The sequence below is a fragment of the Ornithorhynchus anatinus genome, chromosome 2 (genome assembly GCF_004115215.2).
Source record: "Ornithorhynchus anatinus isolate Pmale09 chromosome 2, mOrnAna1.pri.v4, whole genome shotgun sequence".
Taxonomy (NCBI): Eukaryota; Metazoa; Chordata; class Mammalia; order Monotremata; family Ornithorhynchidae; genus Ornithorhynchus; species Ornithorhynchus anatinus.
In genome coordinates, this window is record NC_041729.1 from 87,452,214 (window position 1) to 87,477,909 (window position 25,696).

General features: G+C 43.2%; 1 protein-coding gene across 5 annotated transcripts in view; it reads right to left on the minus strand.

Annotated features, from left to right (window-relative positions):
- ARFGEF3 (ARFGEF family member 3) overlaps positions 1-25,494 on the minus strand; it is a 136,357-nt gene extending 110,863 nt beyond the window's left edge. For all 5 annotated transcript variants that reach the window (XM_029057920.2, XM_029057919.2, XM_029057918.2 and 2 more), the window contains exons 1-2: positions 25,234-25,494; positions 19,464-19,515 (exon numbers count right to left, since the gene is read on the minus strand). In XM_029057920.2, coding sequence (XP_028913753.1) covers positions 19,464-19,515; positions 25,234-25,318 — 137 coding nt within the window. In that variant the 5' untranslated portion in view covers positions 25,319-25,494. The remainder of the gene's footprint in view (positions 1-19,463; positions 19,516-25,233) is intronic.
- Between the last annotated feature and the right edge of the window lie 202 nt (positions 25,495-25,696).

A 25,696-nucleotide genomic window follows, 5' to 3' on the forward strand; every position in this document is an offset into this window, starting at 1 on the left:
GCAGAGCCATGAGAGCCTCAGGGGAATGGCGGCCGATCCCGGAGGACATCTGGAGCACAGGATCCTAGCGAATGTGTCTTCATTAAGTGTGCTAGTCTATGTTGTGATCGACAGTCTTGGATAAAGAAAGACCTGTGGGTGCAGTCGTGACGGGGACTGACATGAGTCGTCAGCAGGGAAAGATCTTAGAAAACTGGGCAGAGCTGTTGGTTGCTCAACGGTTCTGCAAATAAATGTAAAAAACTACTAATCTCCTTCCAGGTTAGTGGACAGGCCACATAAACCAGGGAGAAGCAATAGATTAACCCACATGACAGAACCCACATAATATCTTCACTTTAAAACTAGGGGAGTTGGTCCAGACCAGAATATGACTGGAGGCATTCCAACGTATTATAGGGGAAAAATTAGTTTGATGGAAGCAGCACCACCTCCTGCTATTAATGCACTTATTTTTTCTACCCTCCCTTGGTAAGGTGAGAACTCCAGGGAGCCCAGCAAGAGGTGAGAAGAGAAGATGCCTGTATTGCTGCCCTTGGAGTTTTTCCCCTAGCTGGGAACACAGCAAGAAGCAGAGCTGTGACCACAGGGGCGAAGGATCTGGCAGAGAGCTGGTTTTTCTGCTCACGTGCTCTGGCTATTGCTGTTTCGCTTTGGCTTCAGTAAACATCCTTGTGTATGTAAGGCGGGATAAGTATGAAATGGGCTGGGAAGAAGAAAGTGTACTCTAGGTAAAATCTCAAGATTAAAAATTTAAAAATCCTGCTAGTCTAGTCATTTGTTAGGGAAGAAATCAAAATAATCATAATAATGGTGCTTGTTACGTGCTTACTAAGCGCTAGGGTAGATACAAAGTAATCAGGTTGGACACAGTCCCTGTCCTGCATGCAGCTCACAAGCTTAATCCCCAATTTACAGATGAGGTGATTGAAGCCCAGAGACTCTCAGACCCACATTCTATCCACTAAGCCATGCTGCTTCTTGGGTTGCCCCCAAAGGGGAGTCATCAATTACTCAGGTCAACCTGGGAATGTGTCTACCAATCGATTAGACTGTAAGCCCGTCAAAGGGCAGGGACTGTCTCTATCTGTTGCCGACTTGTTCATTCCAAGCGCTTAGTACAGTGCTCTGCACATAGTAAGCGCTCAATAAATACTATTGAATGAATGAATGAATGGTTATATTGTACTCTCCCAAGCGCCTGGTACAGTCCTCTGCACAAAGTAGGCGCTCAATATATACCTATATATTGATGAAATCCTGACCCCATTCGGCTCGGGAAGGTGTTCCTGCCTCTTCAAGGAAGGGGATCCCTTCCCACTTGGCAGTTCTTCAGAGCTGGCAGGAACAGGTCACAGACACTAACGAGACAGGCTCAGGGACCTCTCGTCCTGCACAAGCACCCTACCGGCACAACCCAAGCCTTACTTTTCATTGAGACCCCCTTCCCAGACTAAGCCCCACTTTTCCTCATCTCCCAGTCCCTTCTGAATCACCCTGATTTGCTCTCCCTTCCCACCCACCCCCAACCCCATGGCAATTACGTATATATTTATAATTTTATTTATTTGTATTGATGTCTCCCCTCCTCTAGATTGTGAACTCGTTGTGGGCAAGGAATGTCATTGTTTATTGTTGTATTTTACTGTATTTTATTTTGCTCTGCACATAGTAAGAGCTTAATAAGTATGATTGAATGAATTTGTCACGGGGTGAGGAAGGATGTTGTCTTGCTCCAAACTGGAGAAAGCTGGACACTTTTCTCTGATGATGTCACTGCAAATTCTACATAACAGGGTGAGGGGCCGTCAGTCCTCCACAGATAGGTCCACATGGTGAAGGAAGGAGGGGTATGCCGCTGATGCCCATGCCTAGCTATGTGGGCACTGCCCTCTCACATCCCTGGAGCCAGGGAAAGGGAAGAGAAGAGAGGGAGGGAGTGGAATGGCAAGAATCTAATTTCTGTCGAGGTTGATTTGTCCCATTGCTCTTTCCTTTCTCTCCTCTCCTTTTTCTTTCTTTTCCTCTCCCTCCCCTTTGGCAGTAACGGCTGTTGCTCTGAAGCATCCAAGAGGCACGGTGACACCACTACACTGAGTCAAATGCAATGTGATGCAATGAAGTTACGCGTAATGTGGGGGCACCATTATAGCAACTATTCCTGGGCCCCGATGGGAATGTGATTAATCCAGATCATGATGGGGGTTTTTGGAGGGATGATGTTGAACCCGTTGTTCTCCATATTCACTAAAGATCAAATAAGAGCAAATGAGCTTTAAAAAACTAGGACAGATTTCAACTGCTACATTAGCAGGATCTTATTGACTCTGCGAGTGATAAAGCCCTGGACTAGAAGCTGAGGTAATTTCATCACTGGAGATCTTTAAAGGAAGAACAAACATCCATCTACCCTGGATTGCTCATTATTTCCTTGGTCAGAGGTAGAAAGTTGGACCAGATGAGCTCTCAAGGGGCAGTCTTTATTTTTATTACACCATTTTATCACTCTATATTCTTCATATAGGATGCAGATGCAGACCAGATTATTGCATCTGCAGAGTCCAGAGAGATAAATGGCCAGATAGACCACCCAAGAAACAGAATATGAATAGTTGCTATGGCAAATCTGATCAAGAATTTCTAATGTTTATCATGCTGCTTCCCTGCATCTAAGCACGGACCCGGCATCGGCAGACTTGGAATATATGAAATATGAAAGAGACTCTCAATTCATGACTAGATCCTGGCTAGGAAGTTTCAAAAGCAGCAGAGAATGAGAATAGGTTCAATTACCAAAAGAATCCTTCTCTCCTCCCATTCCCTATCTGTAGCCTTGCTATCTGTGTTATACAAAAAAACTGGTTAAGGCCACAACACTTTCTGCTCTCAATATGTCTTTTGACGGGAGGATGAATTACACCATTGTATCCCTTCCTGTTTTTGTTGTAATCTCCTTCAGCATTATCTTTCTCATCACCTTGTCACAGTTACAAAGCAACTATAGAAGCTGGGTGGCTACTTATTACCCTGATTCGCTGAGCCCTACAATTGTTTTCAAGTCAGCGGCAGTCACGTGGCTATCACTGGAGAAAATGCCAATCCAAGGTTAGGGATAGAAACTGGAACAAGAAGATAGAACAGCTACAGAAGAACCCTTGGATCTCAATTCCTTATTAAGTTATTCTCCCATCTATAGTAATGTTAGTAAGCTATGAGAAAATGTGTTTTCTTTATTCCAAAGGTAATTGTCAAACAATATTTGCTACGGTGCTAAATGAGAAGCAGCATGGGCTAGAGAACAGAGCACAGGCCTGGGAGTCAGAGGACCTGGGTTCTAATTCCAATTCCACCACTTGACTGCTGTGTGACTTTGGGCAAATCACTTAACTTCTCTGTGCCTCAGTTACTTCATCTATAAAATGAGGATTAAGGCTGTGAGCCCTTTGTGGGACAGGAACTGTGTCCAACCCGATTCTCTATATCTATCCCAGCGCTTAGTAGAGTTCCTGGCACACTGTAAGCACTTTAACACATACCATAAAAAAGTGATGGGATGATATAATCAGATTGGATACTGTCCCTGTCTCCCTGGGTCGCAATCTTAAAGACAGGGAGAGCAGGCATCTTATCCTCCTTTTAGAAATGAAGATAATAATAATAATTATGGTATTTGTTAAGCATTTACTATATGTTGAGCACTGTTCTAAGTGCTGGGGTAGATACGAGGTAATCAGGTTGTCCCACGTGGGGCTCGCAGTCTTAATCCCCATTTTACAGATGAGGTAACTGAGGCACAGAGAAGTGAAGTGACTTGCCCAAGGTCACACAGCAGACAAGTGACAGAGCCGGGATTAGAAACCACATCCTCTGAGTCCCAAGCCCATGCTCTTTCCACTAAGCCACGACACGAAGTCACATGACAGCAGGCCAGTCACAGAGCTGTGATCAGAACTCAGGTCCTCTGGTTATGAGTTCCAGGCTCTTTCTACTCAAGCATACTGCCTCTCTGCATTTGATTTTCTGCAATCTTTTTATCACATTGCCTTTTTAGATCCCCTTCCATTCTAATTATTTCCTACCAGTTCATGAGGAAGATATGACAGCTAGCCAATCAAAACCACAGAACCTAAAAAAAGTCAGAGCAATACTGTTACTATAAGCAATCATAAAAATCCTGTTTCTTCATTCTGGGAGAACGGCATCCCTGAATAGAGAACAATGGCCCGGTTAATTCACTCTCAGGATGAAATCTATACTGCAGATGGGCTATACCACACATTTAACTCCTTTTCAATGTCCCACGTGGACAATGATCTCTTGATCCTCTAGCAGTGCTGCAAAGGGGAAAGTGACCATCCAAAATCCAATATTCTGTCATAATAAAATTCTTATTTGTCATGAAAAGACAAATACAAGATTCACTCCTGTCTGCTCGTTTGAAACAGTAAAGGTTTTCTACCCTACGTATCTGTACAATTTCTGCTTCCAAGTTGGGAAATAAATTACTGAAGTATTTCCACAGGATTCTAAAGCTGTGATATCATGTGACAATAAATCATCTATTTCCATCAGCTACTTAGCTGTGGTTGTTATACGGTTACATTGTACTCTCCCAAGGGCTTAGTACAGCTCTCTGCACACAGTAAGTGCTCAATAAATATGATTGATGGACTGACTGATGAACCAACAGAGTAGTAGTAGTAATAGTATTTATGAAACACTGTGTGCAAAGCACTGTGAGAGAACATGTGTGTGGAAATTAGACATGCTCCCTGTCCCTCAGGGGCTCATTCATTCATTCAATCGTATTTATTGAGCACTTACTGTGTGCTTAGCACTGTACTAAGAGCTTGGGAGACTACAGTAAAACAATAAAAGACATATTCCCTGTCCACAACAAGCTTACAGTCTAGAGGGACTCATAAACTAAAAGCTAGAGAGACAACCAGGTAAACACAGGTTTAAAAAATTGTATTTGTCATTTTATTGGTTTTTCAGTAGTATATGAACTTCAAATAGAACTTGAAGGAATTTCATGGAAAGGAATTCACATACTTTTTATTCTTCCTAATGACTGTCGATTCATTTAAGTCTACATTTTGTTTCTGACTCAAATAGTTATCTTTGAGCCATAATTAACATCAAAAGGCAAGACAGGAAGAAGAAAGCCATTCTATCAAAAGAAGTATCTCAGCTGTAAAATGGGGATTAAGGCTGGGAGCCCCATGTGGGACATGGACTATATCTAAGATGTACTTACCCCAGTGCTTAGTACAGTGCCTGCTACATAGCTTAATAAATACCATAAGAAAAGCACAATTTAGAACAAGAGACAATCTGACTGGTGAAGCCAATCACAGGGGATATATCTTTTTTTTTGTTATATTGTACTCTCCCAAGTGCTTAGTGCAGTGCTCTGCACCCAATAAGCACTCAATAGATACAATTTCCTGACTGATGCACTGCATTCCATTACCTCTAAACAAAAATAGAACAAAGACTTCAATGGGGAATTGCTGGCTGGCAGAAAACCCTGTCACAAATTTAAGAAATCCCTACTGTATGGAATAAGATGATGAAGAAAGTTGTTTTTTTTTTCCCAAGGATCTGGGCCAGATTTCACCCTGGAAATCTGGCAGCTTCTGGTAAATGCATTGTCTCCTACTATTGCAATCCAGTTTTACATATTTGGCATATTCCTGCAGGGTGAAGGACCTTAAATATTCACCTAGGCAGTTCTAAATCGTGTCATCCTGTTTCGCAGCAAGAAACAGCTGTCTCGTTTCCTTCTCAGGGACAGCGGCATTTCAGATCTATTGTTTAGATCCAGTGCTTCTTGGGGCTACAGCCTAAAATACTTTGACATCTATGAAGATTCCAAACACAGCCAAGCTAAGTTGCCATTGCAGATATCTAAATAGTTTATAGAGCCAACTAATCACATTGAGAGAGGATTGTGCCTTTTCTACGATTCTTTCAATATCTATTAGGCAGTAATAACTGGATTATTAATCAAATGCTAAGATGACAAATCACCATTGCCCAGATCGAAACAGTATGATTAAATGTGCTGTCACATCTTCCTTTGACAGCTCAAGTTCTCAGTAAGGGCAACAAAACACGAGCAAAACAGTCCAGCTACACACACACACACACACACACAGAGTCAACTGAGAGGCAGAATTTAAATTGGCTCCTATAATTAGATGCCCCAGAAGCCATTAACCATCTGGAAAAAGCTCATCAGGTTATTAGTAACTTCACTAGACCTTTCAATAAAACCTTCATTGATATGCAGACATAAAGCCCCCAGACAGAAGCTTGACGCTATTGCCAAAAAGAATGAAAATTAGACAACATAACATCCAATTGTTCAAAAGAAGACATATTAAAAGGGAAAGGAGATATACTAACTATAAAAGAGACATGCTTACAAATATAAAATGTAGCAGTCACTGGAAATGCCATAGTAAGACAAGCATATTATGTCTCCAGAGGCGATGATAAGCATATTTAACAGCCAAATCTTCAGCTCCACACAAATGAAATATGACAGCCATGTCAACAACTTTATATTTACAGATTTAAAGACCTTCTAGGCTGGCCTCCCTGGGCTTGTGTTTAAGAAAGCTGAACTATGGGAGACCTTCGGTGAACAAGTCCTCACATTGTAGGGGATTGCAATATCGCAAAATTCCAAGTTAATCATTATTGAGCACTTACTTGTGCAGAGCACTGTACTAAGCATTTGAGAGAGTACAACAGAATTAGAAAACATGATCAATCATATTTATTGTTTACTATGTGCAGAGCACTGTACTAATAATAATAATGATGTTGGTATTTGTTAAGCGCTTACTTTGTGCCGAGCACTGTTCTAAGCGCTGGGGTAGACACAGGGGAATCAGATTGTCCCACGTGGGGCTCACAGTCTTATTCCCAATTTTACAGATGAGGTAACTGAGGCACCGAGAAGTTAAGTGTCTTGCCCAAAGTCACACAGCTGACATGTGACCGAGCAGGGATTCGAACCCATGACATCTGACTCCAGAGCTCGTGCTCTTTCCACTGAGCCATGCTGCTTCTCTCACATACAATGTTATGGAATAGTCACACTTTAGTGCTCCTTCATTTTGTTGCCACGTAATGTGCATAGGCTGTTTCTTCTGAGAGCACAGTATGCCATAACCAGACAAGCTCACACTCTCAGATGAGCCTAAACCTCTTTCAACGTTCTAGCCAAAATTCTTAGTAAAAACACACTTTGTGGGAGAATTTGGTATACCGAGTGGCAAAAATGTATAATCTTTACTCTTTAAAGCTCCTTACCATTGGCTTTAAAACACTCAATTTGCCACCTTCTATCAGTCAGTCGATAGTAACTACTGAACGCTTACTACGTGCAGAGCATTATACTAAGCACTTCGGAGAGTACAATGTAACAGAATTAGTGGGTACATTCCCTGATCATCATGAGCTAAAGTCTAAAGAGTCTGCAGTCGACCTTACCTCGCTGATTTCCTAGTACAACCCAGCCTACACATTTGGCTTCTCTAATGACAGCTTGCTTATTGGGCCTTGCTTTCATCTATCTCACTGCCAACTCCTTTCCCACATCCTCCCTCTGACCTGGAACTCCCTTCCCCAGAGGTAAGGAGATGGGTGGGCAACTGGAAGTTCTTGAGGAGTGGGGAGACGTTAACTAAACATTTTTTAGAAAAATGGTCTGGGCAACAGAAGTATAGATGGAATGAGGAAAGACAGGAGGCAGAGAGGTCAGTGAGGAGGCTGATGAAGAGGTCAAAGCAGGTACTTCTCAGTCTATCAATTTTATTTATTGAGTATTTACTGAGGGCAGAGCACTGTACTAAGAACTTGGGAGAGTAGATTGCAACAATATGAGTCACATTCCCTGCCCACAACAAGCTTACAGTCTACAGTCTAGTTCTTGGATCACTCAATCACCTTGCCCCCTCCTACCTCACCTCGCAACTCTCCTACTACAACCCAGCCTGCACACTTCACTCCTCCAATGCCAACCTACTTACTGTACCTCGGTCTTTATCTAGCTGCCAACCTCTTGCCCATGTTTGCCTCTGGCTCAAAATACCCTCCTCTTTCATATCCGATAGACGATTACTCTCCCCACCTTCAAAGCCTTATTGAAGGCACATCTCCTCCAAGAGGCCTTCCCTGAGTAAGTCCTCATTTCCTCTTCCCACTCCCTTCTGCATCAATCTGACTTGCTGCTCCCTTTACTCACCATCCCTGCCTCCTGCCCCACAGTCCTCCAGCCCCATTACGTACATATCTGTAATTTATTTAATGTCTGTCTCCCTCTCTAGACTATAAGCTCGTTGTGGACAGGGAATGTGTCTGTTTTAGTATGTTGTATTCTTCCAAACACTTAGTAGAATGCCCGGTACACAGTAAGCACTCAAATATAATGTATTGATTGATCAGTACTTAGCAGTTTGGATGGACAGGAAAGAATCTTGGCGTTGTTATAAATACAGAACTGACAGGATTTGGTGACAGACTGAATATGTGGGTTGAATGAGACAGTTGAGTATAATGCCAAGGTTAAAGTCTTGTGAGACAGGGAAGGTAGCGTTGTCTACAGTGATGCAGATGTTTAACACTAATTTATTAACTATGTGTATTTTAATTTATCTTCACTATTTATTTATCCATATTTTCATATTTTTTCTACTTCCAGCTGTGTCTTTGTTGCTCTTTCTGCTCCTACAGTTTGAGGTTTTATATCTACCTGTCTTCGCCCAGAGACTGACAGCTCTATGAGAGGGGACGGTATCTTCTATGTCTATTGACCGCTCCTAATTATCTAATACAGAAATAATAATACTCTAAAACATTGTAGTTGTAAATAATCCCACTGAATGCCCAATATGTACCCTCATTGGTTCTATATCCTACTATTTTTAATTCTAAAACTGGAAATAATTACATTGGAGAACAAAAGTCAGGGAAGCAGCGTGGCTCAGTGGAAAGAGCCTGGGCTTTGGAGTCAGAGGTCATGGGTTTGACTCCCGGCTCGGCCACTTGTCAGCTGTGTGACTGTGGGCAAGTCACTTCACTTCTCTGTGCCTCAGTTACCTCTTCTGTAAAATGGGGATTAACTGTGAGCCTCACGTGGGACGACCTGATTACCCTGTATCTCCCCCAGCGCTTAGAACATTGCTCTACACATAGTAAGCGCTTAACAAATACCAACATTATTATTATCATTGCCTCATTAGAAATGAAACACTGTAACAAATGTTTAGTTTGAGCCATTTCAAACAAAAACCTATATTTCTGAAGATGTGAAATCTAAAGACAAATCCCATTTACTGCAATGTGTGTATAGCACTGCAGCTCTCCACTCAGGAAAAAAAAATCATATAAAAAGCAGCTAAGGAAAGAACTTACCTTAAATGGAAAGAACCATTTATAAAAGTAAATGGATACAGCATCTGCTTTAGTTTCTTCAGTGTTTTCAGGGCCCTTGTTACTATATATCCCAGTATATTTCATACCACATGCACTTTTAGAAATCAAATCATATGAACAGAAGCTAAAAAGGACATTAAGGGAGAATGTGGGTAACAATGAAATTTTTAAATATGATGTGATTCCTTGTCAAGCAACCTCTATATGTCCTTTTCTCCTTTTCCCTAGCCTGTAGGAATAGCTGGAGGATATCTTCACTAATTTGTCCACTGAATTACCTCGGGCCTGTTGATAATCTGGAGTGCTGCATGAAGAATTTGAAAGGCGAAAGGGAGCTTCTGATGACAAACTGGGATTTAAAGATTTCACTTGTTTGGGGATTACATTTAGCCCTTGGACTGAAATCAAACAATCTTAGAATTTAGAAGTCTTGCAAGGCAGCTGTTAACATAGAAAAGATGATTAAAACCATATGTTTGCAGTGCACTGCATGTTTCCATTCAGCACACTATGAAATAAATTATAAAGTAGCATTACATCCTATATCAAACACAAATTTACTCAATATTTTTAGTGCACTGGAAAGATAGGGCAAACTTGCTTCCCAATAATAATTATGGCATTGGTAAGTGCTTACTATATGCCAAGCATTGTACTAAGTCCTGGGACAGATAAAAGATAATCAGGTTAGACACAGTTCCTGCCTCACATGGGCCTCTAAGGGGGACGGAGAACAGATATTGAACACCGATTTTGTAGATGAAGAAACTGAGATACAGAGAAGTTAAGTGATTTGCCAAGTTAAGTGATTTGCCCAAGGTCACCAGTAGGCAGGTTGCAGAGCCAGAATTAGAACCCAGATCATCTGACTCCCAAACCAGTATTCTTTCCAGTGGGCGTTGCTAAAATATCTAAAATCAATCAATCAGTTGTATTTTTTGAGTGCTTATCGTGTGCAGAGCCCTGTACTAGAGATTGTAAAAGATCAAACTACCTAAATGAACTATGGGGGTATATGCATGTGTTTTTACAAATATGCATGAAATTATATTTTATGTTTAAAGATAATGATAGCAAAGTTTGCTGGGTTTTTTTTACTCTAGTAGTCACAGTAATAAGCATATTTATTGTGTGCTCACTAACAGCAATGCACTGGCTAAGCACTCTGTAAAGTCCAACAAAAGAACAGTATTTGATCTTTGCCCAAAAGGAGCTTACACTCTAATGTCTCACTCCAACAGAAGAGACATACATAAAAATATTTTCAAAGAGTGATCAGAATAATTGAATGTACAAGTGAACACACATATGTTCTGTTGATGTTGGGTAAAAATAAATAGGTGCTAGATGTAACTGTTTGGTTGATATAATTCAGAATTTGGGGAATTGACTGGGTAAGGCATTTTGGAGGAGGTGGGATTTTAGGAAAGCTTTGTAGGTTGAGAGGACTGAGGTCTGGCAGTACAAGTGGGACAGAAAAAAATTACAAGGGATTAACAAATCCTTCTTCTCTTGCTCACACAGGGTATTTTCTGTGGCGCCAATGCAGTGGCACCAAAATCCAATTCCATGGTTTTTTCTTTCACATGGGCTGTCATTTAGTAATATAAATACAACACACGTAGTGGGGGGTGGGGTGTGTGTGTGTGTTTGTATGTGTGTGTATTTGGAGATGCATTTAAAAGATACATTACCTTTCCTTCCTCTAAACTGTAAATTTGTTGTGGGCCGGGAACATGTCTACCAAGTCTGTTGTGCTCTGCATACAGTAAATGCTTAATAAATACCATTGATTGATTTATTGAAATCAATATACTTTCAAAGCAACAGACCGCAAATAACTATTGATTTCATAAAATAAAAGTATGGTCTATTTCTGAGTGTTGGAAAACACTTTACAAATTTTAGGACTGCACCGGAAGAGAGGCTGACCCCCTGTGCCCCCAACCCTCCTTTACAAGCCGATGGCCTAGGATCAAGCCAAGGGGAGGGTTGATCAACCCCTCCGTCCACCGTATGCCAGGGACTGGAACCCTGCCTGAAGGAAGGGATGCCAGCTTCCTTGTCCCCGCCACACCTCCATGACCTGAGGGCCTAGGTCTGCGCCAGAGGGAGGTGATGCTGATGCTTCTAGCCCCCACCTCCACATGCCAGAGGCTTGAGACCATGCCAAGAGGGACGGGATGACAGCCCCTCAACACCTCCTTCATGCACCGAGAGCCTGGGACTGTGCCACAAGGAAGAAACTTTTTGAACCATATCAATTCCTTTCTCTCTTTCCTACTCTCTAGTTCCATCCCTACAATGATTCCTGGGGACTTCAATATCCATGTGAATGTCCCTAGTGACCCTTCCATTGTCCACTTCTTCTCATTCCTCAATTCTAGTGATCTCCTGATCCTCCTCACCTCACCCACTTTCCAACTTGGGCCCACATTTGATCTCATCATCTCTAGTTACTGTACAGTCTCTACCCTCCCCAATACTGAAATTCCTCTATTTGACCATAACCTCCTCACCGGCCTTCTCTTCCACACATCAGCTCTCCACAGATCTCTCCTCTTCCCCCACAGTCTCCAATTTTTTAAAGTCATCATGCCCCATTTGGTCTCCACACACAAGCTACCTTCTCTGAATCACAAATTCATTCATTCAATTGTATTTAATGAGCACTTACTCTGTGCAGAGCACTATATTAAGCGCTTGGGAAGTACAATTCAGCAACAAATACAGACAATCCCTGCCCGCAACAGGCTCACAGTCTAGAAATTGACCCTGAAAGGCCATTTTATATTGAAAAGGTCTGTGCTAATGGGAATCAGAGGAGAATCCCTGAACCAGTCCTGAACCTAGTAAGAGGCTGAGACTTTCTATTATCTCACTCTTGGCAAAAATTAACCAACTGGATTACTGACAAAACTACATAGAAGTTGCTTTAACAAAAGTCCTACTGACTTGCATGGCCACTACCATCAACAAATATTTACTGAGGTATTCCCTAGGCACTTGGCAGGATTTTAGGAACAGCACAGTTGGAGAGAATGCCCTTCTCTAATCCGAAATACACAGCCCTTCACCGTTCCCCAACTTTTAGACCCATGTAACCTGCTACGTGGTCCCATTCCATGAGGACTGCCTGCCTTCTTCCCAGCTGGCTATATTCTCCAGGTCTCTCCAAGGAATCCAGAGAGATCCTACCCAACTTGGCTCAAATGAGATCTTAACGTTCAGAGCTGAAGTTGAGACAGAGGTCTGTGTACCATTTTGGCCCTAGAGTTCCTTCAAATTGATATCCGCCTTGAACAAATAAACCTGAGGGCATTAACTGGAATAATGACTGTCTGAACCTTCTGCAGGTTTATTGGCAGGGCTGGTACATTTCCAATTTAGCCAAGTAATGGCAGAGAGACGAGAGAGAGGGGAACAAAATCAATCAGTCATATTTATTGAGCACTTACTGCATATGGAGTACCATAGTAAGCACTAGGGAGAGTACAACGAAGTTGGCAGAGGTGATACCTGCCCTCAGTGAGCTTACAGTGATCTTACAGTTTAAGATCTGTAAGCCTACAGCACTTACAGCAAACAAAATGTGGGGGTGGCTCCCGTGTGTGTACCCCACTTTTCCCAGGACCATCCTTGGAAGAAGAGAGGAGATAAACACTTTATGACCAAATTGATGCACTTCAATTCAGATCCAGTTTCCTAGCCTTCTCAATATGAAAATAATTTCTCTGTGGCACCATTCCCATTTTTAAATTAAGCCATTAGTATCTAGGCTGCCTATAAGGCAATATTTAATTAGGAAAAGCATTCTTACAATAATCCATACACCACCACCCAACAAATGTTTATTTTTTTTCTCTTTCAATCAAAAGGCTTGATCAGGGGAGAGAGGAAATAATATATTTAGTGAATGGCTTCATTTTTGACCTACTGTTTTTTTCTAATACGGTGATTTACCATTTTTCCTTAAAACACCACTCTGATTTTACAGAGATGGATGAACCAATTGTTTCAGCAATTAACCACAACAAGAGGAACAGATCCCAAATATACTCTAGTGCTGGTGTTAACATATACTTCTCCAGGCCATGCCACAGAGCACCTCAAGGCCTAACCCATTTCTTTTGGATTGCCTAATAATAATTTTAAAAATAGCTTTCTGGTCTAGTGCTAACAAAGTATCTCCATATCACACACTTAAATTTGAGGTTTTCCCTGCTAAACAAACCAGTGTACCAATGTGGGCTTGAGACAGCACGTGATACAATGGCTCAAGAAGCTGTTAAATATGCATACAGTCAATCAATCAGTGATATTTATTGAGGGCTTCCTGGGGGCAGACTTGGCAAAGCACAGTACGGCAGGGTAGAGTTGGTAGATGTGATTCCTGTCCAAGAGGAGCTTACTGTCTACAGGGAGAGGCAGACATTAATAAATATTAATAACAAGTTTACTGTCACGGAGTGTCATATAAGTTGAAAGTGTCAATGCCTGACTTTGGAGCAAGTCATAGAAAAAGAGGGAGTAGATACAGAGGATAACTAAAGGAGTCTCTCATCTTCTTATAGAAGTTTTAAAGCCCTTTTCTTCTCCTGGACAGGGTTTGGGGGAAAGCACAGTAAAAAATCCTTCTGGGCACAGTTAAAAAAAATCCTTTCAGGTAAATACCCACATCCCCTTCCACTCCTCAAGGTCAATCAGCTTTGGTCCAGGGCTGAAACACAAGTGGTCAGGGTTCCTGGTAACTGAACTGACGTGTGGAGATCTACCTTGATCGTCTGTGAGAGATAAGATTTCTAAAATGTATTAGACTGGGAGGTCCTTGAGGGCCAGGGACCATGTTTATACCTCATCCTCATTTCTTCCCCAGTACTTCATACAGCGCTTTGCACATAGTGAGCACTTAATAAAGACTATTATTACTATGAGGTGAGGATAGTGCAGGCCTGGTTGATTCTGATAGGCAATTCAAATCAACTTAACTTCCAGGAAGAGCCAGCAGATTGAGACTCATTCCTATTGTACTACCCGATGAGAATTAGACTGGGTTTTGAGGGGGAATGAGGGACAGTGGTGATGGGGCTGTTTATTATTATTATTATTATTATTATTATTAAAAATATTAACAATAATAATATTTGTTAAGCAGTTACTATGTGCTAGGCACTGTATTAAGTGCTAGGATGGATACAAGCAAATCGGGCTAGACACAGTCCATGTCCCACATGGGGCTAACAGTCTTAATCCCCATTTTACAAATGAGGTAAGTGAGGCACAGAGAAGTTAAGTGACTTGCCCAGGATCACGCAGCAAACAAGTGGCAGAGGCAGAATTAGAACCCAGGTCCCTCTGACTCCCAGACCTGTGCTCTGTCCACTAGGGAACACTGCTTCCATGTGAAATTTCTATGAGTGAGAGACCACATATATGCAAGAGATGTAGAACAGACAGGCAACAACCTGTTATTCACTGTGGCAAACAGGTGATTAATCTTCCCATTGTATAAACAGAAGGGTCCATCTTGTTGGCCTAAATATAGATGATCTTTTAACCTGTGATCTTCTACAGTTATAGCTACCAGCCAAACAGACTACAGATGTAAGCGTCAGTCCATCCTAAAGATCTAAAGAGAGAAAAAAAAACCCCTCCCTTGACTTCATGATACCCTCCAGTTATTGCCCCATCTCCCTCCTACCATTCTTTTCCAGACTCCACTTCCTCTCCTTGGCCTCCACTCTGGCTTCTGCCCCCTTCACTCCACAGAAACTGCCTCCTCTTGGGTCACCAATGTCTGTCTTTGCCAAATCCAATGGCCTCTCCTTCATCCTAATCCACCTAAGTAAACTCAACTTCTAGTCTGCAAGCTCACTGTGGACAGGGAACGTGTCTGTTTACTGTTATTTTGTATTCTCCCAAGCACTTAGTACAGTGCTCTGCACACAGTAAGCGCTCAATAAATAAGATCGACTTCCTGACTAGATCCCTCAGCTTCCTGACTAGATCCCTCAGCTTCCTGCAACCAACTCTTTTGCGTTCTACTCTCCGCACGGTAAGTGCTCAATAAATATCATTGATTGGACCAGCCCGCTCTCCTCAAAACACTGTCTAATCTTGATTTCACTGACACCATCCTCTCCTCAATTTCCTACTATTTCTCTGGCCGCTCCTCCCTCAGTCTCTTTCGCAGCCTCCTCCTTTGCCATCCACCCCCTTACTGTGAGAGTGTCTCAAGGCTCAGTTTTGAGACCCTTTCTATTTTCCATCTCCACCCATTCTCTTGAAGGACTTATTCACTTCCACGGCTTCAACTATCATCTACACCCAAATGATTCCTAAATCTCCCCATCCCCTCTGCAGTCTCATATTTCCTCCTGCCCCAGGAAATCTCTTTTCGAAAATAACCACTAACACCTCAAATTTAACATTCCAAAACCAAACTCCTCACCTTCCCACCCAAACCCTGTCTTTCCAATGACTTTTCCATCATTGTACACAACACCACCATCCTCCTTGTCTCATAAGCCCATAAACCTGACATTATCTTTGACTCATTTCTCTCATTCAACCCACATATTCAGGCTGTCACCAAATCCAGTTAGTTCTACTTTCATAACATCGCTTGGATCTGGTCCCTCCTTTCCATCCAAACTGTTATCAAGTTGATCCAAGCATTTATCCTCTCCTGCCTCACCTACTGTGGAAGCCTCTTTGCATACCACCCAGTCTCCTGTCTCTCCCCACTCTAGTCCATACTTTACTCTGCTGCCTGGATCATTCTTATAAAAATAGGTTCAGTCCATGCCTCCTCACTTCTCAAAAAATCTCCAGTTGTTGCCGTCACCTCTGCATCAAACAGAAACTCCTGACCATTGGCTTTAACGCACTCAATCAGCTCTCCCCAACCTATCCTTGCTAATCTCTCACTACACGCTAACCTGCACACTCCTCTCCTCTAACACCAACTTACTCACTGTACCTCGACCTCATCTGTGTCACCAACATTCCCTTGTTCATGTCCTCCCTATATCCTAGAACTCCCTTTCCCTTCAGGCTATGTTTCCCCATCTCCAAAAGACTTAAGCACTACTTTACCCACTCAACATGACTCTTTTGTACTTTATCACCCCATCCCAGCTCCACAGATCTCACCCACATCCTACCTCTAGTCTGGAATGCCCTCCCTCCTCAAATCTGTCCGACAATCACTTTCCCCACTTAACTTCTCTGGACCTGTTTCCTCATCTGTACAAAGGGAACTCTAATACCTGTACTCCCTTTTACTTAGACTGTGAGACAAAGGGAACTCTAATACCTGTACTCCCTTTTACTTAGACTGTGAGTCCCACATGGATCAGGGACTTTGTCAATCTAATTACCTTGTATCTACTCTAGTACAGTGCTTGACACCTAATAGAAACCCTATTAAAGAAAGAAAAGGATTTTTTCACCCACTCCTGACTCGAAAAATGCTCCACTGACCACCTTCAACTTTTTATACCAAAGCCACACCTCTGTTGTCTCTTTAACACGTGGCTTCTTGCACCCTACATCATCAATGGTATTATTTATTGAGCACTTTCTGTGTGCAGAGCACTGTAGCAAGCACTTGGGAGACTACAACAGAGTTGATAGTCACATTCCTTGCCCAAAACGAGAATACAGTCTAGAGGATGAATTTACAGGGACACAACTACTTTCTACGATTAACCTCCAAAGATTTGGGTCAAACACAGATTAACCTATAGTGTGGAAAGTACAATACGGCAAATAAAGAGACAATCCCTGCCCACAACAGACTCACAGTCTAGAGGGACATCAATACAAGTAAACAGACATCAATATAAATAAATGGAATTATAGATATATACATATATACATATACCATATATGGCATAGGCAGTGTGGCTTAGTGGCAAGAGCACGGGCTTGGGAGTCGGAGGACATGGGTTCAAATTCTGACTCCGCCACTTGTCCGCTGTGTGACCTTGGGCAATCCACTTCACTTCTCAGTGCCTCAGTTACCTCAACTGTAAAATGGGTATTAAGACTGTGAGCCCCACGTGGGACAACCTAATTACTTTGTATCTACCCGAGCACTTAGAACAGTGCTTGGCACCTAGTAAGCATTTAACAAATACCATCATTATCATTATTATTATGATCTATTCCACTTTCCTCTAGTGCAGAAATGAAAAAAGGCAGATAAACAAAGCCATAATTTATTCAAATAAGCAACTTGGTCATTTTTCAAACAGCTGTGAAAAAAAGAGTGGGTGGGGGAGTGTGAGAAGGAATCAAGGTCTTGGGGCTATTTGGATATATGAAACACCTAAGAGCAATTCCTCATTAGCAGAGCTCTGAGCACCTGTTGGTTAGGGACTGTGTCTTACTGATCATCCTTAATAATAATAAAAATAATAGTATTTGTTAAGCATTTACTATGGGCCAGGCACTCTACTAAGCACTGGGGTGGATACAAGCATACTGGATTGGACACAGTCCCTATCCCAAATGGAGCTCATAGTCTTGATCTCCATTTTACAGATGAAGCAACTAAGGCCCAGAGAAGTGAAGAGACTTGCCCAAGGTCCCATAGCAGACAGGTAGCTGAGCCGAGATTAGAACCTATGACCTTCTGACTCCCAGCCCTTTGCTTTATCCACTACGCCATGCTGCTAGGGCCAGGTAGAGTGCTTTGGCCCTAAGTAAAGCACTTAATTACCACCATTAGATTGTGAGCCCACTGTTGGGTAGGGATTGTCTCTGTTGTTGAATTGTACTTTCCAAGCACTTAGTACAGTGCTCCGCCTAAATACGATCGAATGAATGAATTATTCTTGCTCAGCAAACTGTGTGACATTGTTATCGCCCAGTTGTAATTTTGTTTAAAGATAACACTGCTGAAGGTGATACTGCATCCATGAGTTTGTGTTTGATAAAGAATCCCTTGCAATTTGTCCATGAAAATGCAATGGTGCACCTTCTCTCACAGTGCCACTGTGGAATGACGATAAGGAAGCTAAAGGAGCTCTGAAGAAATACCCCACAATTCCCATATAATGAATCAATCCATGGTATTTACTGTGCATTTATTATGTGCTTAGAAGAGTACCACGTGACAGAGCTTGGTAAACATGTTCCCTGTTCACATAGGCTTCCAGTCTAAATGAAGAGTTGGAAGCCTGATGTCAGAAATCATTCTTCATCCAAGATAGGCCAGAATGGAGTTACCATTCTGGACTGACTTGCCTTCTGCAACTTCATAGCATTCTGAAGAGTTGCTGCTACGTGGAATGGAGGAGAGGAGGGTGAGGGGTGCAAAACCTCAGGGTCACATGCAAAATCTCTTTCATCCTCCATCTGCCATCCTCAGAGGGGCACCTCTCCAGTGTCCCATTCATAGGGAAGGATGGGAGGGAGGCATGCAAAATTTTGGTCCAGAAACAGGAAAAGATTTAAGGAATGAAATTTCCATTCTTTAATCCTTCATTCTAGCCTATGTGAGTTTGAGGGAACTTGGGTAGAGAGGAAAAGATCAATTATAGAGCGATACAAACGGTTTATAGCTGATGAAGAAGATGCCCGTAAGGCTCTGAGTAATAGGAAGGGAAGAATGTCTTGTTCTCAGAAGTATTTGGGACACCATTGAGGGTGAGCATAGGCTTTAGGCTAGTAAAGAGAATTATATTAGTCTAGGAGGAACATGAGCAAAACCCGAATGAGGTAAACGGCAAAGAGATCAGAGAGAAAGGTATGGGTACAGAAAATTCTCTGGTAAGAAAAGACAGGATTTGACCATCAACTGGGTACATGTAGCACACAGGGAAAAAATGGCATACTAAGTAATGCCTTCAGTCTCATATGTTAACTTTATCTAATGTCACGGATGAGTATGCATAACAAATGTCACAAGTTAGAAAGCATGGCATTACAAATCATCAGCATGTCAGTGCTTTTTCTTTAAACTTTGACTTCAAACATATTCAAAACCCATGCCTCCTTACCTCAGCTGGTATGGTGGGATCTTGACAATAGTATCTGGTCCTCCCAAAGTTTCTGCATGAAAAAAAAAACAAAACAGAAGACTTCAAAGGAAGAAATATATAGCTAAAGGCTAAAGCTCTTCATGGTTTGTGAGCTTCCCAGATTTAATTTATGTATCTCAAAAACCCCTCTCCTAGCCACTTTTCCCCAAGTGAGCTGGCTCGAATAACTATAGTAATAAATTGAATACACAGCCAAATCACTATTCAGGTCTTGACAGCCTATGAAATGAAGAACAGGAAATAATCGTTCAGACAGGGACTATGCCTTCTGTTTCCTTTTCTCTTTACCCTCTCCCAAATGTGCCTTATAGAGTGTAAAGCACAGTATTAGGCACTGCACTGAGCACTGCTAGGCGAGAAGACAGAATAGTAACAGGAAAAGAAAAGCAACCCATGAGTACTTAATCTATTCTTATTGATACTTCAAAAAAACCTTTAGTTCTACCTTCCAGTTGGCTTTGGGCCCCACCTCCCTCCTACCCTTCCTTTCCAAACTCCTGGAGCGAGTCGTCTATACTCTCTGCCTCCAATCCCTCTCCTCCAACTCTCTCCTGGACCTCTTCCAATCTGACTTCCATCCCCTCCACTCCAATGAAACCTCCTTCTTGCCAAATCCAATGGCGATTACGCTATTCTAATCCTCCTCGACCTCTCAGCTGCCTTCCACACTGTCAACCATCCTCTTCTCCTCAACACATTATCCAACCTTGGGTTCACTGACTCTGTCCTCTCCTGGTTCTCCTCTTAACTCTCTGGTGATTCATTCTCAGTCTCCTTCGCGGGCTCCCGCCCCCATCCCCAAACTGTAGGGGTTCCCCAAGGGTCAGTTCTTGGTTCCCTTCTCTTCTCCATCTATACTCACTCCCTTGGTGAACTCATTTGCTCTCACGGCTTCAACTATCATCTCTCTGAGGAGGATACCAATCTACATCTCCTTTCCTGTTCTCTTTACCTTCCTCCAAGTTCGCATCTCCTCCTGCCTTGAGGACATCTCCACCTGGATGTCCTCCTACCACCTAAAACTCAACATGTCCAAGACTGAGCTCCTTATCTTCCCTCCCAAACCCTGTCCTCTCCCTGACTTTCCCATCACTGGACGGCACTACCATCCTTCCCGTCTCACAAGCCTGCAACCTTGGTGTCATCCTTGACACTGCTCTCTCATTTACCCCACATATCCTTTCTCATTCAACCCACATATCCAGTCTTTCACCAGAACCTGACGGTCTCACCTTCATAACGTCGCCAAGATCTGCCCTTTCCTCTCCATCCAACCCTAGTACAATCACTCATCATAACCCAACTGATTACTGCATCAGCATCCTTTCTGATCTCCCAACCTCCTGTCTCTCCTCACTTCAGTCTATACTTTACTCTGTTGCCCAGATTATCTTTCTGCAGAAAGGCTGTGCGCATGTCACCCCCCTCCTCAGTATCTCCAGTGGTTGCCTATCAATCTCCGTATCAAGCAAAAACTCCTCGCTATTGGCTTCAAAGCTCTCCATCACCTTGCCCCTTCTCCCTCACCTCCTTTCTCTCCTTCTACAGCCCAGCTCCACACTCCGCTCCTCTGGTGCTAACCTTCGCTATGTGCCTCGTTCTCACCTGTCCCGCTGTCGACTCCTGGCCCACGTCCTACCTCTGGCCTGGAATGCCCTCCCTCCTCAAATCCACCAAACTAACACTCTTCCCCCCCCTACAAAACCCTACTGAAAGCTCACCTCCTCCAGGAGGCCTTCCTGGACTAAGTCCCCCTTTTCCTCTGCTCCTCCCCATCACCCCCATTAGCTCCCTCTGCTCTACCCCCTGCCCCACTCCACAGCACTTGTGTATATATGAACATATTTATTATTCTATTCATTTTATTAATGATGTATATATATATATATATCTATAATTCTATTTATTTTTATTGATGCTATTGATGCCTATCTACTTGTTTTGATATATGTATCCCCCTTCTAGACTGTGAGCCCGTTGTGGGAAGGGATTGTCTCTGTTGCTGAACTGTACTATCCAACAGTACAGTGCTCTGCACACAGTAAGTGCTCAATAAATATGATTGAATGAATGAAAAGATACAGATCCAAGCTTCAGTACCATCACAGTAGAATTTGAACTTTACCAAAACACTAGGTTCAGAAGGTTAAATTGATTAAACTGTAGAAGGAGTTTGTGGAATACGGATATTTAAATACCAACCCTTTCAACGTTGCAAATACAGAACAATAAGAGTATTTCAGGAATGTGCACTCACCAGATTAAAACTTCCCCTATATTTTAACATATTTCCTAGCCAGCTGCAACCGTGCCCGAAAGGTATTTAAGTCTTAAATTACACTGAACGGCTATGGTGAAACAAAAATCAGCAGTGTAGTTCTCCGAGACACCTTTTCTCAGTCTCCAGCATTTTAATCATCAGTTTTACCATTTTCTAGTGCATAAAAAAGTGCCTATGTTGGAATCGAGGCACTTTTTTTTTTTCTTTTTGCTTATATGGCTTGAATTGATGATATTCTATTCAGATAACCACTGTTCACAAAATTCCTTTAAAAGTTCTCAATATTTTCTAAGGTGCAAGGGTAAAAATACTGATTAAGGTAATCAAGAAAAAATAAACCCTAATACTACAAGGCTTGGATACACCAAGCGCTAAAGATAGAAGCCTGCTAAGTTCCGATTGGTGGCCTGGGTACCAGCTAAGGAGTGCTTTAAAAATGTCATCCTGGCTAGTCCACTGTACCTACATTTTACAGGCCCTCGGCAGAAACCTTGCAAATGACATTTTAATTTCTCCTTTCAAGGGACCGCGCACCACGATTTTTCCCCCCTCGGCAATGAAACCTGATTGGTAGGAATTAGGACAGAGAAAGGAGATGACCTTTGTGCTTTATATATATTCAAAGTGAACGGAAACGGAGGGGATCGGTGACCAGAGAGAGAATCAATCAATGGTACTTGAGCGCTTATGGGATGTGGAGCACTGTACTAAGCGCTTGGGAGAGTACTCAACAACAGGGTCGGCGGGGATGTCCCCTGCCCACAACGAGCTTAGTATAGAGGGAAAGAAAGGGAAGTCCACTCGAGCTGTTATCCTTGTTCATCCTTTTGGAGCATCGTTGTGCCAAAGTATATTTCCTTCTCCTTATGAACCCATAGCCATTGTAGAGGATTTGGTCTGATTCCCCTCTTGGAACCTCTTTCCCTTCCAGTGTTTTCCTCATTCGACCACGTGGACCCGACGGGGGGGTGGCGATGCTGCCCCTTGACCTCACTGGCAACGGGACAATCTGGAAACATTCAACTGCACTCAAAATGTCACCAGAAGCACCAGGGACCACCCATGGGGCTGCAGAAACACACGAGACTCTTCACCCTGTAAGACCTCCACCCAGTCTGGGCGCTGCTAGCACAAGGCTCCGCACACAGTAAGCACTCAATAAATACGAATGACTGAATGAAGCTGCCCTGGACCGAGGAAAACCCAACCCGTGGATGCTGGAGCCGTGGTAGCTCCCGGGCCGTACCTTCTGCTCCTCTGCAAAATGGGCATTCATTCAATTGTATTTACTGAGCGCTTGTTGTATGCAGAGCACTGTACTAAGCGCTTGGGAAGTACAATTTAGCAACAAAGAGAGACAATCCCTGCCCACAATGGGCTCACAGTCTCCAATACATCTCCCTCCCCCTACTTTGAGCGCCAACCCCCATGGGACCTGATTTTACAGCGTGGCTTAGTGGGAAGAGCACGGGCTTGGGAGTTAGAAGTCGTGGGTTTGAATCCCAGCTCCGCCACTTCTCAGCTGTGAGACTTGGGGCGAGTTACTTCATTTCTCTGTGCCTCAGTTACCTCATCTGTAAAATGGGGATTAAGACTGTGAGCCCCACGTGGAACACTCTGATAATCTTGAATCTACCCTAGTGCTTAGAACAGTGCTTGGCACACATTAAGCATTTAACAAATACCATCATTATCATTACCATTATTACCATGTCTACCTCTGCACTTAATACAGTGTCGGGACAGCACGCTTAACAAATATGATTGATTATTCATCATCATCATCATTGTTGTTGTTGATGTTTTATTACTATTATTATTGTAGAGCAGCTCGCTGGGCAATCCTGCCTCCTCCCAGCGCTTAGAACAGTGCTTTGCACATAGTAAGCGCTTAACCAATACCATTATTATTATTCCAACCCGACCCGGAGGGCGGCTGAAGGAGGGAGCAATCAGCAAAAGGAGGGGACAGTTGTAAATGCTTGAAATAGCATGGCCTAGTCGATGGAGCCCGGGCCTGGGAGTCGGAAGGTCATGGATTCTAATCCCGCCTCTGCCATCTGTCTGCCGTGTGGCCTCGGGTGAGTCACTTCACTTCTCTGGGCCTCAGTGACCTCGTCTGTAAAATGGGGACTAGGACCGTGAGCCCGAGGAGCGACGGGGACTGCGTCCAACCCGATTATCTTGCCTGGCACATAGTAAAGCATTTACAAATACCATAACAATAATGATAATTATCAATATGATTATTAATAAAATCATCATCATCATCATCAACGGTATTGCCTGAGCACTTAAAGTCCACAGGGAAAGTGATGAGATTTCGGAGGCATGCGGCTGCCACCCCCACCTACACACATACACACACACACACACATAATATATTATATATACATATATAATATACATAGGCAGGGATTGTCTCTGTTACCGAACTGTACATTGCAAGGGCTTAGTACAGTGCTCTGCACACAGTAAGCGCTCAATTAATACGATTGAATGAATTAGTGAATAATATATATATCCCCAGCACTTGGTACAGTGCTCTGCACACAGTAAGCACTCAATTAATACGACTGAACGAATGAATATTATATATCTATCCCCCGTGCTTGATACAGTGCTCTGCACACAGTAAGCGCTCAATTTATATGATTGAATGAATGAATATTATATATATACATATAATCCGCGCTTAGTGCAGTGCTCTGCACCCAGTAAGCGCTCAATTAATACGATTGAATGAATGAATATTATATCTATATGCCCCGCGCTTGGTACAGTGCTCTGCACACAGTAAGTGCTCAATTTATATGATTGAATGAATGAATATCATATATATGTGTGTATATATATATATATATATATAACCCGCGCTTAGTGCAGAGCTCTGCACACAGTAAGCACTCAATTTATACGAATGAATAAATATTATATATGTGTGTGTGTGTGTGTGTACAGCTCAATTTAATCGATTGAATGAATGTGTATATATATTTATCTATCTCCCCAGCGCTTGGTACAGTGCTCTGCACACAGTAAGCGCTCAATTTATACGATTGAATGAATGAATATTATATATATATATGTGTGTATAGCTCAATTTATACGATTGAATGAATGTGTATGTGTATCTCTCTCTCTCTCGATCTCCCCAGCGCTTGGTACAGTGCTCTGCACACAGTAAGCGCTCAATTAATACGATCGAATGAATTAATGAATATCTTCAATTTATATATATCTAAAATCTTCCCCTCTTATTGAAATCCAAGTTGTGGGCGGAGCGGCAGGGCGGCAGGTGTCCGGGTCCAGGTGGGCACAGCAGCAGCAGCAGCAGCAGCAGGAGCAGCAGCAGCAGCAGCAGGAGCATGAGCATCCTCCTCCTCCTCCTCCTCCTCCTCCTTCTCCTTCTCCTCCTCTCCCGCACCTCCCGCACCCCCCGCTTACCCACGGCCCAAGTGCAGCTCTCCTTGATCGCCTTGTATTTGCTCCCGGACGCTTCTTTCTGCAGCTTCCTCAGGATCTCTTCCATGGTGGCCTCGGTGCGGGGTTTGCGGGGTCGGTTTGCGGGGTCGACGCCGCCTGGCAGGGGCCGGGGCCGGGGCCGGGGCCGGGGCCGGGGAGCGGAGCCCCGCAGCCCCAGGCCAGTCCCGCACCGAAGCTACGACGCTAACGCCACAGCCAGCCCCGCTCCAGCTGATGGAGCGGGCGGGGCTCCGTCCCACCCCCCCGCCCAGGGACACGTCACACTCTTCCACCTCCTCGCTCCAGGGACTCCTCCCCCCTCCCCTCCCTTCTCTCTCCTCCCTTTCCCTTCCTCCTCTCCCCTTCTTTCCTCTCCCTCTCTCCTCTCCTTCTCTCCTCCCTCCCTTCTCTCTCCTCCCTTTCCCTTCCTCCCCCTCCCTCCCTT